Source organism: Lissotriton helveticus, chromosome 10 (genome assembly GCF_964261635.1).
Source record: "Lissotriton helveticus chromosome 10, aLisHel1.1, whole genome shotgun sequence".
NCBI lineage: Eukaryota > Metazoa > Chordata > Amphibia > Caudata > Salamandridae > Lissotriton > Lissotriton helveticus.
In genome coordinates this window covers 278,898,082-278,912,150 of record NC_136071.1, presented here as the reverse complement: position 1 = coordinate 278,912,150, position 14,069 = coordinate 278,898,082, and the positions used below count along the sequence as shown (strand labels likewise).

At 42.3% G+C, this 14,069-nt stretch overlaps 1 protein-coding gene across 2 annotated transcripts in view; it reads right to left on the bottom strand.

Annotated features, from left to right (window-relative positions):
• Positions 1-14,069, bottom strand: part of CCDC13 (coiled-coil domain containing 13) — a 431,895-nt gene that overhangs the window by 270,844 nt on the left and 146,982 nt on the right. For both annotated transcript variants that reach the window (XM_078665306.1, XM_078665307.1), the window contains exons 7-8: positions 10,068-10,172; positions 6,832-6,996 (exon numbers count right to left, since the gene is read on the bottom strand). In XM_078665306.1, the coding sequence (XP_078521432.1) occupies positions 6,832-6,996; positions 10,068-10,172 (270 nt within the window). The remainder of the gene's footprint in view (positions 1-6,831; positions 6,997-10,067; positions 10,173-14,069) is intronic.

Below are 14,069 nucleotides of genomic sequence, written 5' to 3'. Positions count from 1 at the left end.
TTATTTATTAGCCAGTGTAGCTGTCCTTTAGAGTTTTTTCCCATAGGTCGTCGTATTTATTAGGTATGGGGCATGCGGTAAGGTCATTATCGGTGAGCACATATTTGAGGTCTGAGGGGGCGGGCATCATCCTATGGAGGTTCCCGCCCAGGGGGAGGGGCCTGCGGGCCACTCCTAGAACTCCAGGGGCAAGGTAATGGATGCTGCAAAGCAAAGGAGCGCGGGTAGGAGTAGTTCACGCTTTCCTTAGGCTGGTAGCCACCCCGCGCGCGTATACTCATGACGTCACCGGCTGGCGCAGAGTAAGGGCCCTCCTTCAGTGGGTAAATGGAGTTCAGGGCGTAGACCGGGCAATTCCCGGGGTAACACTGCGCATGCGCACGTCTCATGGGGAGGCGCAGCTTGTAGGACCTGACACCGGTAGTGACCCTGCCATATGGCCAGAAATGTACAAAAATCAAGATGAGGATGTTTAGACTCGGTTAGGAAACAACATGTATTAGAGTTTTGTTAAGGTCAGGCTCTCAAACTTGTTGACAATAATTTTGTATTTAATGTCCTGCTGATTTTTGTATAAATTGTTGATCATGCAATTAAAAAACCTTTTTTAATTTCATACTTTAATAAATACGGCCGGGCGACTAGCGCCCGCCTTCCAAAAAGTAAAGATGTCTCGTGTCCACGTTTCTGGGTGTTGGGTGCCGGTTTGGGGGGGAGGCGGCAGCTAGTCGCTGACCATGTGTTTATTTGCTGGTCAGTTGTTGAAGATGTCTGGTTAAAATTGCCCTGCACAGTGGCAAATGTTTGTAATCTGCCTTGCCCCCCCCCCCCTTAAAGTCTGTGTAGAATTAGTAAACAGGAACTAGGCAGACGAAACGCCATTATCTCAATGATAATGGTATCAAAAACATGCACTAATGTATTTTAAACATACCTGGGAGCATCAGGGATTCAACGTACTCTCTCTTAGACTCTTGCTTAAAACAAAATTTTTTAAAAGCAAACACAGCGTTGTGCTTTAGCAAAATGTTCTTGATAAGCTATCTCGGTTAGCAGGCACGTGCGGGGCTACAATGACTATCTTCGGAAGAGTTAAGTAGCAGAGGAAACATTTTTGCGAGACATTCCAATCGGCCTGTGGGGCATTATGACATCACAAACTTCAGCATTGTGGAGGGCAGGCCGTTATTAAATGTTAGTGCCCCCTTTCCAAGCAAGGTATTTGGGTACTAGCGCTAGATCATTCAGTTTCATGTTATCATATAGTTCCTGCTTCAACCTCAGAAAGGGGCCCGTCCTTGGAGGCAGACGATTAAGTTATTCATTAAGAAGTAAGCAAAAAACGCACCTCATTACATCACCATAGGCTAAATAATGTGCACCAGATTGACCATTACACATACCTCACATTTTTCGACGTAGAGGGCATGATGGATTCACTTGCGGATGGATTGGTTTGTGCCCAGATAGCTTTCTGTAAGATGTGCATTGTGAGATCTATTACTGTGTTTAACTTAATGCCTCGCGCTGCTTTCTGTGGTAATTCCCATTGATCAGCGGGCGCGCGGGTGTTGTCACTGACGGCAGCGGCTGCACTTAGCTACTGTACTAAGAGGATTACCGCCGATGTCCGTGAGCTGAATAGGGGCCGCCAATAAAAAAAGGAAAAAAAGAGGCCGGGAAAGGATCCCTTTGAAGTGGCCGTTTAACTTTGAATTGGGAAAAAAACATGAACCGCGCATCCCACCCCCTTGCCTGCTCATGCAAAAGATAGCTGCGTGTTTTAATTAATATATTAATTTAAAAGGCTTCCAGTTTTAGGATTAGGATGTTTTATCATTTGTACATGATTGCAGCTTATGAAAACGTGGCGCAGAACAGTTTCTTGGCAGGAGACTGAACATTATGCCCCAAACGATATGTGCAAACTACAGCAGGCCCTGGGGGAGGAGGCACCAGCCCTTCCCGGGCCGCGAGAGCTCAGATTTTGTCATTGCATTCCGTGGCTCTGGGCCCAGCTTGGGACGGGAACGAGTTCACGAGGCATGTCAATGAGAACCTCAACAATGTCTGTTATTAAACAAGCAAAAATGATTGCCGAGCGCACGAGTGACACATCTGCAGGCCTCAGATGGCTTCTTGGATCGCATGCCTGCAGCGGGCGCGACATCACCTCAGGCAGAACTGACGGTGGCCCGGCTTTCTGTTTTAAGCGAAAGCTCGTTGCTATGTCGCGTGCCCAAGAAATCTGCTAAATGACAACTGGGCGAAACCAAAAGACCCTATGTGGGGGAGGAGCCTGGGAGCACTGGGCGGAATTTGAGCCGAACGTTTTGTTTTTTAATGTTTTCAATTACAATGAAAATGATGCAGGGAGTTGGACATGTTTTCTTTGGCTCAGACTGAAGTAAACTGCAAAGAAGGAAAACAAAGATAATAGCCATGAAAACGATTCACGTCACGCTTTTTTTTATTTCAGCGAAAAAACGCACAAAGGGAGCGAGTTTGGGAAGTACCAATATTAGTGGTGAGAAAGTCTGTCTCGTGCACATACGGCTTGGTCACAAATGTTTTTGCGTACCGGTGTCACCTAGGCAAAAAATGAATGGGCTTGTACTTCTCAACATCTCTTCTTAATTCAAAGGATCTAGGTTGATGGAATTTTAGAAACAGGAAATTTTGTTTGCATGTCAGAAAATGTCAAGGCTGGTACGTTTACAGTTATGAACAGTAAGCTGAGTTTTAACAGGCAAGGAATCGAAGGATAAATGTTTGAAAACTGTGCCATACTGCCATTGGATTTTTCGTCCCAATTTACATACCCAAATCCCCTTTGAAACAAGAACATCGCCGAAAGAAAAAAAAAAGCGTCCGGGAAAGGATCCCTTTGAAGTGGCCGTGAAAGCGCAAGCAATTAGGGGGGAGGAGAAGTGAGGTCAGCGCGCATGGATGCGCTTCGCGCTCTGGATGGAAAGCGCGTGCAGCAGGGGGTGGAGCGGATCCCTTTGAAGTGACGGTGTTGCATCAGGAAAGCTAAACCAGCAGGCGGATGCGCGTTCACGATCACATGCACTTGTGGAAATCCGCCGCTGGTTTAGCTTTCCTGATGCAACCCTATAATTCTCGCTATTCATTCCTTGCGGAATGTAATAGCGAGACTTAAAAATGGCAGAAGACTACTGTCAGAGATGTATAGTGTGTCAGAAAAACAATGCTGAAAAGAAAACTTGTGTAACGAGTCCCGCAAGGAAAATAGTTGGTCCATTCATTGATTAATTAGTGATGCCACCGTGTAATGGTTTGAGGTACGTAGTCTTTATTATTAATCTGTTTTCGAAGTAGATTGAGACCTATCCAACAAAAATGTGTGATGCAAAATTATTATTGAGGGAGTCGATCCCTAGATTTGGAATGCCAACATTAATTAAGTCAAGCAAGGGGGAATATTTCAAGAAATCATGAGAATTCTGTGTGCAGCACTGAAAGTCCATCAGAACTTCAATTGTACATATCATCCAGAACCATCTGGTTTGATGGAGAGATACAACAGTGAATTTTAAAACAAGTTAGCAAAAGTGTGTGCTTCAACTTCTCTGAAATGGCCCGATGCAATTTCATTGGGGTTGCTAAGCATGAGGTGTACCCCAAATAAGAAAACTGGATTGAATGTCCATGAAGTGCTCATGGGAATATCCCGGCTGGAGCTTTGCTTACTATTACTGATGAATAGATCTTCGGATTACTGCAATTGCCTAGCTGACAGTACACTCTACCTCTCGCTAGGTGCAATTTGAAACAACTTCTGCATCTACAGAACTGTGTCACTATGTGCAACCAGGAGAGTGAGTCCACATCAAAAAGCATGTCAAGAGAGACTTCTTTAAACCATGCTGGAAGGGCCACTACCAAGTGAACTTGGTGACAAACACAGCCGTGAAGTGTGGAGGTTAGCTGTATTATATTCATGCATCTTACACTAGGAGAGTGTGCAATGCATATGAAGAAACTGTAAGACAAGCTGTTGAGCAGTAAACTCAAAATCAAGTTTGATATGTGGATCTGAGGAGAACCTGGAATCTGGGTAAAGATAGTTTGAAGGATAGGTGGGATAAGCAGGGAGTTATTAGTAAAGATTGTCGCTTCAATAACATTAATATTTATAGTTGTAAAGAGTGTTTATTTTATATTTAAGTCCTGTAGATCAATTTGCGGTAGGGATTTTAAATGTAATTGAAGGAACAAGGTGAGGGAGAAAGTAATACGAATGGTGGAAGAAGAAGTTGGACTTGAATGAAAGACAGAGGCCTACAACAACTGGAGACCATTGCAGAGGGTAAGTCCTTCAAGATCAAGAATGATGACTGAGATGTAATAGTTTGTTACAGTCATAACTTTTAATTATCATGGCGGGGAGGGGGGATTGAGGAAAATTATTTTTCCGTTATATAAGCATTGGCTAATACAAGTTTGGTTCAGTTAACATAACTAGGTCACACTAGGCAGCATTTCTGAAATTGCATGCTTAAATGAAGTGCACAAGCATTTCTTTTTGTTAGCTTCATAGAAAATCATCAAAATTCAGCTGCAACCATGGTGTCTTTGTCGCTGAATGTGTAAAGGTTTCATTTTTTAGCTTCCTTAGCTAAGGAGATGTATTTGAAACAGTTTGATGGTTAATGTACCCAACCTTCATTGCTCTGTCTCTTGGTATGAATGTTCAGAACGGTCCATTCTATCAAGATGCATTTCTCATGTTTCAGTCCAATCAAAAAAATAATTTACAAGAAGGTGTTTTAGAAATTAACAGTTTGATTAGTTTCCTGTGCGAGGTACATTTTGTTCCCACCTCTCTGCGTAATGTCATGCTATGAAATGTGTGATGTCTTTGTCTAAAACATGAAGGATCTGCAAACATTATGTCATTGTGGGATGAATTTTTTTTTAATTAGATACATACATTTGGCCTTAAATCTGTTATTCTAAACCTGTGCAGATCCCTGGGGGCACACTGCACCTACTGGGGGTGGGGGTTTGGGGGTATGGGGCTGTGACTGTTTAAATAATTAAATAATATTAGCATAAAGAACTTTTAAATTGTATGTTAAAAATGAAGATGTTATCCTTGGCTTGATTAGTTGAAGCAGTACAAGTATAGCAAACAGTAGTATAGATGACTGAGGCATCAACTGAAGCACTAACACGCTCCTACAAATAGATAGGATGCATTAAGGTGTAAAAAAGAATACAAAGTGATATGCTAGATCCTAGCATATTGTTTTGTCTTTTAGAAATAGTATCATATAGTGTGTATTTGTAAAGCACACCTTCACCCAAGGGTATCTTGACGCTGAATAACAGGTGTTTATTGTTACCAAACTCAATGGTATTCATTTTATTGACCTCCGAAGCAGCAGCGACTCCAAGGAAATAGGAAATGATAATAACTCAAGGTTAATATTATTTTATGCTTTCCTTCTGTGGCAGGTTTGTGGGCGGGGCGGGCTGCTCCAATACCAGAGGAGCAGGGGGAGGAGTGGTTTGCCCACTTCAAGTGCGCATGAATGTGTGGCCGGCCTTCTTAGGCTGGCCAAACGTTCATGCGCACTTCACATGTTCTCCACGCAGGCTGCATTATAGTCTGCGTGGAGGACATGCTCAGGTTCCCATTCCCTGGCTGAATGCTGAACCATGGCGCACAAACGAATCATAAAGCTGCACTGTAGTGTTATGATTGGCTCAGGGGAGCCTGGGTGCTTACCAATCACAACGCTGCATTGCAGTGTTGCGATTGGCTCAGGGGAGCTTTGATGCTTCCTGTTCCGGCCCCAGGGGAGAGACGGAGACATGAAGAAGAGACCCGGCATCAGGTAAGTGTTTTTTTATTATTTGTTAAACCCCCTTATACCCTCCTCCCGCCCAATTCATGCTGGCCGCCACTTCTAAGAAGGATGAAAGGCTGAGTGGACCCACCAGGATTTGATCCTGTGACTATGAGTTCGAACGCAGGCCCCTACAGTGGATGCATTCGTCCACTATACATGTTTCTGAAATTTTGTGCCTTTTTTTAGGCTAACCTTGTAGATATTGTTTGGGCGGGCTCCCAGGCTACCAATAGTCATTCAGTGGGGAGCCACTGAAGTGAAAATGGTAAGAACTGCTACCTTAGGCATTCATATCTTTAAGACTTTAGATATTTTTACATTTTGCATTACACATTTTAGAAGTGCAGAATTTTATTTTAGAAAGGCATTCCTCATGTTATTACTCTATTCTGCTAGGTTTGTTCAGAACAGAGACAACTGCTGTTTATTTTATGTAGTGAGGTTAGCCACAAATGGCCCTTTTTGTATTTAGGATTTATTGTTATTATATGAATATTGCTAATTCCCTGATTAGGATTACCTTTTAATTTCTGTAATGATAATTTTGATATTTGAATAAATATACAAAAAATGAGAACTGGCGAAACCTAGTTATGCACAATTCTTTTAATGGTCTTGGCTGAGTATTTGAACAGTGGATTATCCTTGTCTGACACAAAGAACCTCATAGATATGCCTAGGGCAAAGTATTTAAACAATTTTGGGGTTGAAGCATCTTCACTGCCAACAACTATTATAGACCTGTAACAAATATAAATCCCCTACAACATTTTATAATTTATTTCCTTGGAAATCAGTTTCAGAAATTCTTAACAGGTAATAGATGAACTTGAAGTTTTTCTAGTCACGAGATGGGATTTAGTTGTGAGAACATTTGAGACCAGCCTCTTTCTTGTTTGGTCATGACATCTTCTATATACAATAAGGCATTCTGATACCAACTCTTTACCTCCAATGTTTCTTTCCTTTCCTTTTCCAAACTGCGAATTCGGAACAGATTTTTTTCCTGAGCCTGCAGTTTCCGTGGTACTGTAAGGCCCAGCATCTCCTCTTCAAGACTAAGCTCAGATATTGGACTTTTGTTCATTCCCAACTGGTTCTCCAATTCACGGACCTGAGAAAATAAAATATAATATGCATCATGCAATAATAACACTTATAACTACGCAAGATTTCTAAATCCTTCTTGCATATTTGTGCGATAACAGTCTTTAAGACTGCCTCTGGGCCCATCTCAAAAGTAATGTCTTTACTCTGTTGTCATGAGAGGGAACAATAAATAAAATCTCCCTACCTGTAATTGAGGCTATTGAGCCACCAACAGCAGTGCAGGAAAGCTACTTGAATTTTACAACACTTTTGGTCCTCACAAAAAACATGAAATGGTAATTTTGACCTTGCAGAAGAGAGTAGGCCTTCCTGCTGGTGAGACATATTTTGAAAAAGGGAGACACGGGAATAATTTGATACAGGGAGAAGGTATAGGAATTGCAATTCCAAATGATCTCATACATAGCTAAAAGGACATCTGGGAAAGCATGCAAAAGTCCATGCTCCTCTTGCTGTTTCAGCTTTACCTCACGCAGTAGAAGCTGTCACCTATGGTACGGTCAGATTCAATCTTGCAAATGCTTAGTGAATGTCCTCATTAGCTAGTTACCATTTAGTGCTTTCACGGTCATTGGAGCGGTTACAAACTATTCATACATTTAATTTCTAGATGCAAGACAGAGAACTGCCCTTTTCGTACTTCTTGTGTTGGACACTTGCAAGAAATCACAAACTACTTTTCTACTTTACATGAATGCATTGTATAGGGGGGTGAGCAAGCCGGCAAAGAGGTTAGCTTTGCTTTGTGCTCAGAGCTCCTGTAATCCACCAGTATATTGGAGGGCTTGGGCTGGGGTCCACATGATTGACTCAGCCAGAAGGGAAACATGGCCTGAGTCCGGGGAAAACCTCAGTGGGCCGAAAGTACTCCAGTTCACTGGGTAACAGTGAGGGACTGCTGTGGACACAGGTGCCTGGTGGGAGGGGCGAAATCGGAGCTCAAGCTCGTCATGGAATATACAGGTATTGGAGGAGGGCCTGCGACTGGAGGGGAGCGGCTGAGAGTAGGGTGAACTGACATTCGTGCTGCTATTGGCCCCTCAACAGAACCTGGTTGACCCTGTGAGAGTTGCAGAGTCCTCTCACTGGAGAACTAGACATGGCCTAAATAGAGGAATGTTATGGCCTGGAGTCAATGGGGGAGGGTAAGACTGGTGCCCCTCCACGCATGTCCTATATACCTATGCCTCCTCTTCCCCTACACTAAGGGGTGGGGGTATCAACAGTAGCCCCATCCAGTATTGCTGGGAATGAGGGGTGAGCACCTATGAATGCAGGCAGCACACAGCAAAGGAGAACATAACAGAGTGCTCTTCACTGCATTGCTCAGAGACTAGTGCATGGGCACCCTTGCGGCCCCTCAGCCTCTCCCCACCTTAAACAGAGATTGATGTGGCTAGTGCCGCCAGTCACCAAAGAGGGCAAGAGGACCCCTCAACTCCTGTGTGACACAACATTTAAAGAAGAACCCCTGGCAGAAGAAATTGCCTCTCCATTCATCAACCCATCTGGTGATACTGTGGTGCCCCAGGGGATCTGCCCTCAGAACACATTAGCACCCATCACCAAGCCTGAGAAGAGATGTCACCCTGGTATTTGAGTGCCGCTGCAACTGCAGGTTCTTAAAGTATGATTATGTAGCCAATCTTAAATAAAGGCTCCTGCAACAGTACTTTGTCTTGTTTGACTGATTGAGAAAGAGTAGACGCCTTAGTTGCAGGAGAGAGGAAATTGAACTAGTAAGTTTGAATACACAAGATCCAACACCAAATGAAGCTTAAAATCAACATGATACTGAAGAGTTGCTCAAATGGCTAGTAATCTTGCTTCTAGTGCTGAAAAAGGAATAGTCAACTTATTGGTTCCTCTAAAAATCATACCCTGAAAAGTATTACTGTAGTTTAGTGGAAAGACTGTGGAAGCAGACGTTATCAGAATTGTCATCGCTGTCCCGCAATCACGCATGACTGGAGAAGTATTTATCTTTTGTTAGAGATTAATCCTTCTTGGAAGTTCACAATCTGTCTTGCAATGGATTACAACCTCTCTGTGGTGCATGTCATCTATTTGGGATGTGCCTTTCTCTCAGTATATTTTCGCTTGATTGGGCACTCTCGGTCATCTCATGTTGAAGTTATTTTTGGAGTTTCATCTTTTGTTGGAGTTTACCGTTTCCTTACAAAAGTATGTCTCTAGGGTACGATAGAAATAAAGTGTACTCCTTCTCAGTGTAGTCCGCACTCCTGTTGATGGAAATGTTTCTATCAACGTTGAAGCCCTGGAAGTTGCAGCACTCAACATTAACATCCTGAACCTTAAATGTGATTCCTTTTATGTGTAACGTGATTGCTGATGCAAAAAGAAAACCAACTGCTTTTATCTAATAAATGTTAGAAGGTAAATGGCACACACCTTGCAGAATATTGCACAAAAAAAGATAAACAAAGGCAGACTGTAATATTCAGGTACCTTTTTACAAAGTGGAAGTATCTGTTGTTTTCCAACTGTCATTCACTGAAATCTAGGGTAATCGGGCACACTGGTTGCCTTCAAGGGATAGTAGATTTGTTTTCTTTTTGCACAGCAAAATGCCTGTCTGTTTTAATTACTTTAGTTTCTTTTAGGCTGGGAAATAAAAATATTTCTACAGTTTTACTAGTACTGGGGAAATCTATCCCTCCCTGTGTGAAGTAGCGACTGAGAAAAAAGATATCAACAGTAATGAGAAGAAGACTGTAAAAATAAGTCTGGCTTGCAGAAAAATATTAAATGGCTGTTGAACAATCAACTCACTATCGATCATTCATACATCAAATGATTCAACATAAACATGATAAAGCTGAACCTTCTACTGAAAAAGAGGCAGCATAGAACACATCCAACATTTTGAAAGCACACTTTAAAATAGGTGCACAGACCTACCCAATGATTATAAGAAAAGTGTTTTTTTAGTTACTTACTGGCTTAACATGGCTTCCCTTCCCACAGAAGGAATGCATGAACTTTTGCTTCATCAATTTGCGTTATATGACAGAGGATAACATTATGTGTATAACATTCTACCTTTATACTTACCCTGCTTTGTAGACCAAGAATATGCTGGGCCCGACCGCGCCAGTTTCCAGTAGAGGACAACAACTGTTGAATGTTCACATCTTCGCCTACTTCACTTACCAAAACCTACAAAGTGAGTCAGCAGATATGATAGTAAGACGTACAGCAATCTTTACCACTCCCTTCACAATATCATGTTAGAAATATCTTAATCTAGAATATTGTGTATTTTTTTTATCTTAATTTGACCAAGAGCCACAGGAAAAAAAAGCAAATTTGACTCTGCAGGATGTTGTTTAGGGTAACAATGGTTTTACCACGCTTGCCACATATTCATCCCACTACTACATTAGTAATACACATTTATTCCACATTCTGCAAGGTAGTCGTCTTCACCGACGCCTTACAGATTACAATATTTGCTGCCTTTGTGGGGGGTTCCCAGTACGCTCTCATTATTTACAATTCAAAACTTCTAATTATCCACCTGGAAAGCCAAATGCAGAGACAACCCCACCAGCTGTATATGAGGTTGAAGGGTTGAAAGTCTGATTAAGTGAAAAATATTACATAAAGCAACAGTGCAGCTACAATCTAATGTTGCCCAGGAAAACCGCTGAAAACCTGAAGAAAATGAAGAAAAATGCAGCCATGTAGACAGCGCAGTATAGACTGAAAACTTTCCTATTACAGAGCGCTCTGTACTGGCAGTTACTTCACTGAGTCGGATATTTTTTAAAGGCCTACGGGAGAGCCTTATTACTGAGAGTTCTCTCATTGATAAAATGGAGACAATAAAAGGGAAGTGGGTCAATTATGACATAATATTGATGCGTATGATGCAAAACTTGGAATACAAGTCATTTTTCCTTCTGCACCATAGAATCCATACTGATATTTATAAATAGAGTAGCAAGCCATTTACATGCGGTATCCAGAAAACATCCAATGTGCTTAACCTGATAATTCTAGCCTAAAGGATTCTTTAAAGTATCTTGCCCAAATACAGTTTCGGCTGAGGAATTGTAATTCAAAAATTAGCGAAACAAGGTTTAGGTAAAGTATGGACAGATTTCCAAGTATTGGCTTTACATATTTCATTCAGTGGAATTTTTCTCACCCACACTGCCAGAGCTGCTTTTAAATCATATGTAGCCTTTCCTGCCAGAAGTCTGTTGCCTAAGTCGTAACAAAGAAAAATACAAGAAACAATCAACCTCACCAAAGATTGTTTTGACTTGGTCAGAGCCATAGATAAAGATCAATAGGTAATAAAGAGTGGACTTGATTTTCTTATAGGCAGAAATGTAAGACTCAATGTCTAATTAATAGAGGGACCTTTCAGGCATAGTTGAAGGGTTACAAACAATACTTGCAACAAGATAGCCTGGTTAATGTGGAACTCAGACACCATTATGGGATGGAACGAGGGAAGTCTTCTCGGTATCTCTCTAACTGAATGGAGTACAGAAAAGGGTTCACCAGCAGATAAAGCCTGTAGTTTAGTGACCCTTCGGGCGGAAGTGATAACCTCTAGAAATGCTGCCTTCAAAGACACTGATGCACTGTGACTTTGTTTATTGTTTGATTGGAGAAACCATCAATGTTGGTAGAAGCAGAGTAAGTTCCCATGGAGTGGAAGGTTTTAGGATAGAGATAACTTATTTAACCCCCACCCCTCTTTGAGAAGAACTATTCCTATATGAAGTCATAGCTGCCAGGTGAAAGCCCGAGAAAGAAAACTTGACTTTTGCTTCACTATTGTGAGGAGATATCAAAGAATTGTTTAATACTAAACCAATAATCAAATTCTCATTTTGTTTTTCGGCACCACTAGCAAAAATCTTTCACTCAAAAGAATATGTCAACCTAGTGGAAGGTCTTTTGATTTCTCGTAAGACCATTACATACTGTTATAGTATGTTAAAATGTTCATACTGCAAAAACTCAAAAGCCATGCTGCCAATTTCAAGGATTTCACATTCAGAAGGAACTGAATTTTAGTGCTCAAGAGTAAAAAGATCAGACCATAGGAAAATAGGTTGTGCTGGAGAACCCAAACTCTTTCACGAAAAAGGGGCGCTGTGAAATAAAACTGGTTGGCTCAAACCGGAACTATAATTTTTATTCGGCATCTCTGATTCTCAAGTTTGTAAAGTAAACCTCAGAATCAGAGCGATAAGTGGAAATATGTAGATAAATGTCAAATACATGCGTCCGGTGGCAGCCTTGATTAATAGGACTGACGAGGGAGATGGCCTGTACAGCAGATAAGATTTATGTAACTGAGATGAACGAGTAACTGTAATTTGCTGTGGTTTGTTGGGGTGGGGTAGGCAAGTGTTTGCAGGTTAAGTTTAAGGACACTATGCTGAAGAGCTTCTCCACTTGGCTTCCCTTCCTCCATATTAGGGTCTGGCATTATTGAAGAGCCATTGTTACAATTTGTAGTACTTTACAGTTAATTTGCATGTTAGTACTATGCACACAATATGCTAGAAGGTGGGCGGAGTTGGAGTTTAGTCGCTGAGTACAAAGGCGACAGGCTTAAGCAACATCTGCCCATGAGTGTATTCCACAACTTGGAATCCTTTTGTTTCAGTTTGTTGATGGGGATTATTGTTTTATTTTTATTCTCGCTGGTTTGGTTAATGGGTAATCGTCATGGCCAGTTGAGTGATGCATGGCGTGGGTGGGGATTGGGGGAGGGGGGGTGCAGAGGCATAAAAGAGGTACTACTAACATTGAAACGTTTTTGTATAGCAGTGTTTGCATCCTGTTTGGCAACAGGGTACGATGGAGGAGCACTAATGTACTACCATGTGTAATTACTGGCCAACTACTTGAACAACATGGCTCAGGCGTTATCCCGTAAGCTCAAAGTTTTGACTTGGAATGTCCGAGCCTGAATGACTTCAGGAAGCTGAGGAAGGTATTGTCCTATCTTAGCAGACGTGAGATTGACATAGAGTTTTTGCAGGAATTGAACTTGCCCCTCAATAGAAGGATGCTCAATTGCCGAGGGCTCCTGGGAAATACACACGTGGCGGGGTTCATGTCTCACGCCCGGGGCGTAATAACTTGGGTCAATCCTAAACCTGGTCTTAAATGAGTAACACTTGCTACTGATTTAGACGGGAGGTATGTTATCACTAGATGCAGCGGGTGGGGGCTGGACATCACGTTAGTTAACATATATGGACCAAATTATGATGACCCTAGGTTTTTTACACAGTTGCTCGAGGTGGCGAGCAGACATGGAGGGACTTGCCAGCTCTGGTGGGGGAGACTTTAACTGCATATTGGATCCACATCTGGATAGATCTGGAGGCCGAGACAGACGCCTTACAGCTGCGGCACACGCGATAATTGATGCATCAACACAGATCTCTGTGATGTCAGGAGAACTCGGTCGCCAGGTAGTGGTAGGTACACTCACTATTCCACTGATCACAACTTGCACACAAGAATAGATTACTGGTTAGCCTTAAGTGACTTATACTCCCACACCCAAAGCTACGATGTCTTCCCCCGCACCTTCTCGGACCACTCGCCGATACTGTTGGTATTGGAATGACCCCATTCTCAAATCCCACCCTTTACATGGCGTGTTCCCCCTTACTCATTACTTGATAATGTCTTTAAGTCAGAATTGTATTAAGCTATTGAAACCTACTTTGAAATCAACATCTGGTCAGTGGAGACTTTCTCTGTAGTTTGGGAAGCCTTTAAGGTCTACATTAGGGTATAGCATTGACCAAACACTCTAGTGTTCTTAAGGCGTTACGTAAGCGGTTTTCTGACTTAGAGAGGAACCTGAAGTCCCTAGAGCACGAGTCCCTCACTGGTAATTCTGACCAGGCGACGGAAGAGATCAAAGTGTTGCTAAAAGAATATCATGAGACGAATGACACGGAACTCAATCACATGGGTAAATAAGCTACGGACCGCACTTACGGTGAAGGTGATCGGCCGGGATCGGTACTTGCCTCACTGTTGCGTACACGTAGGGAGAAAGCGGAG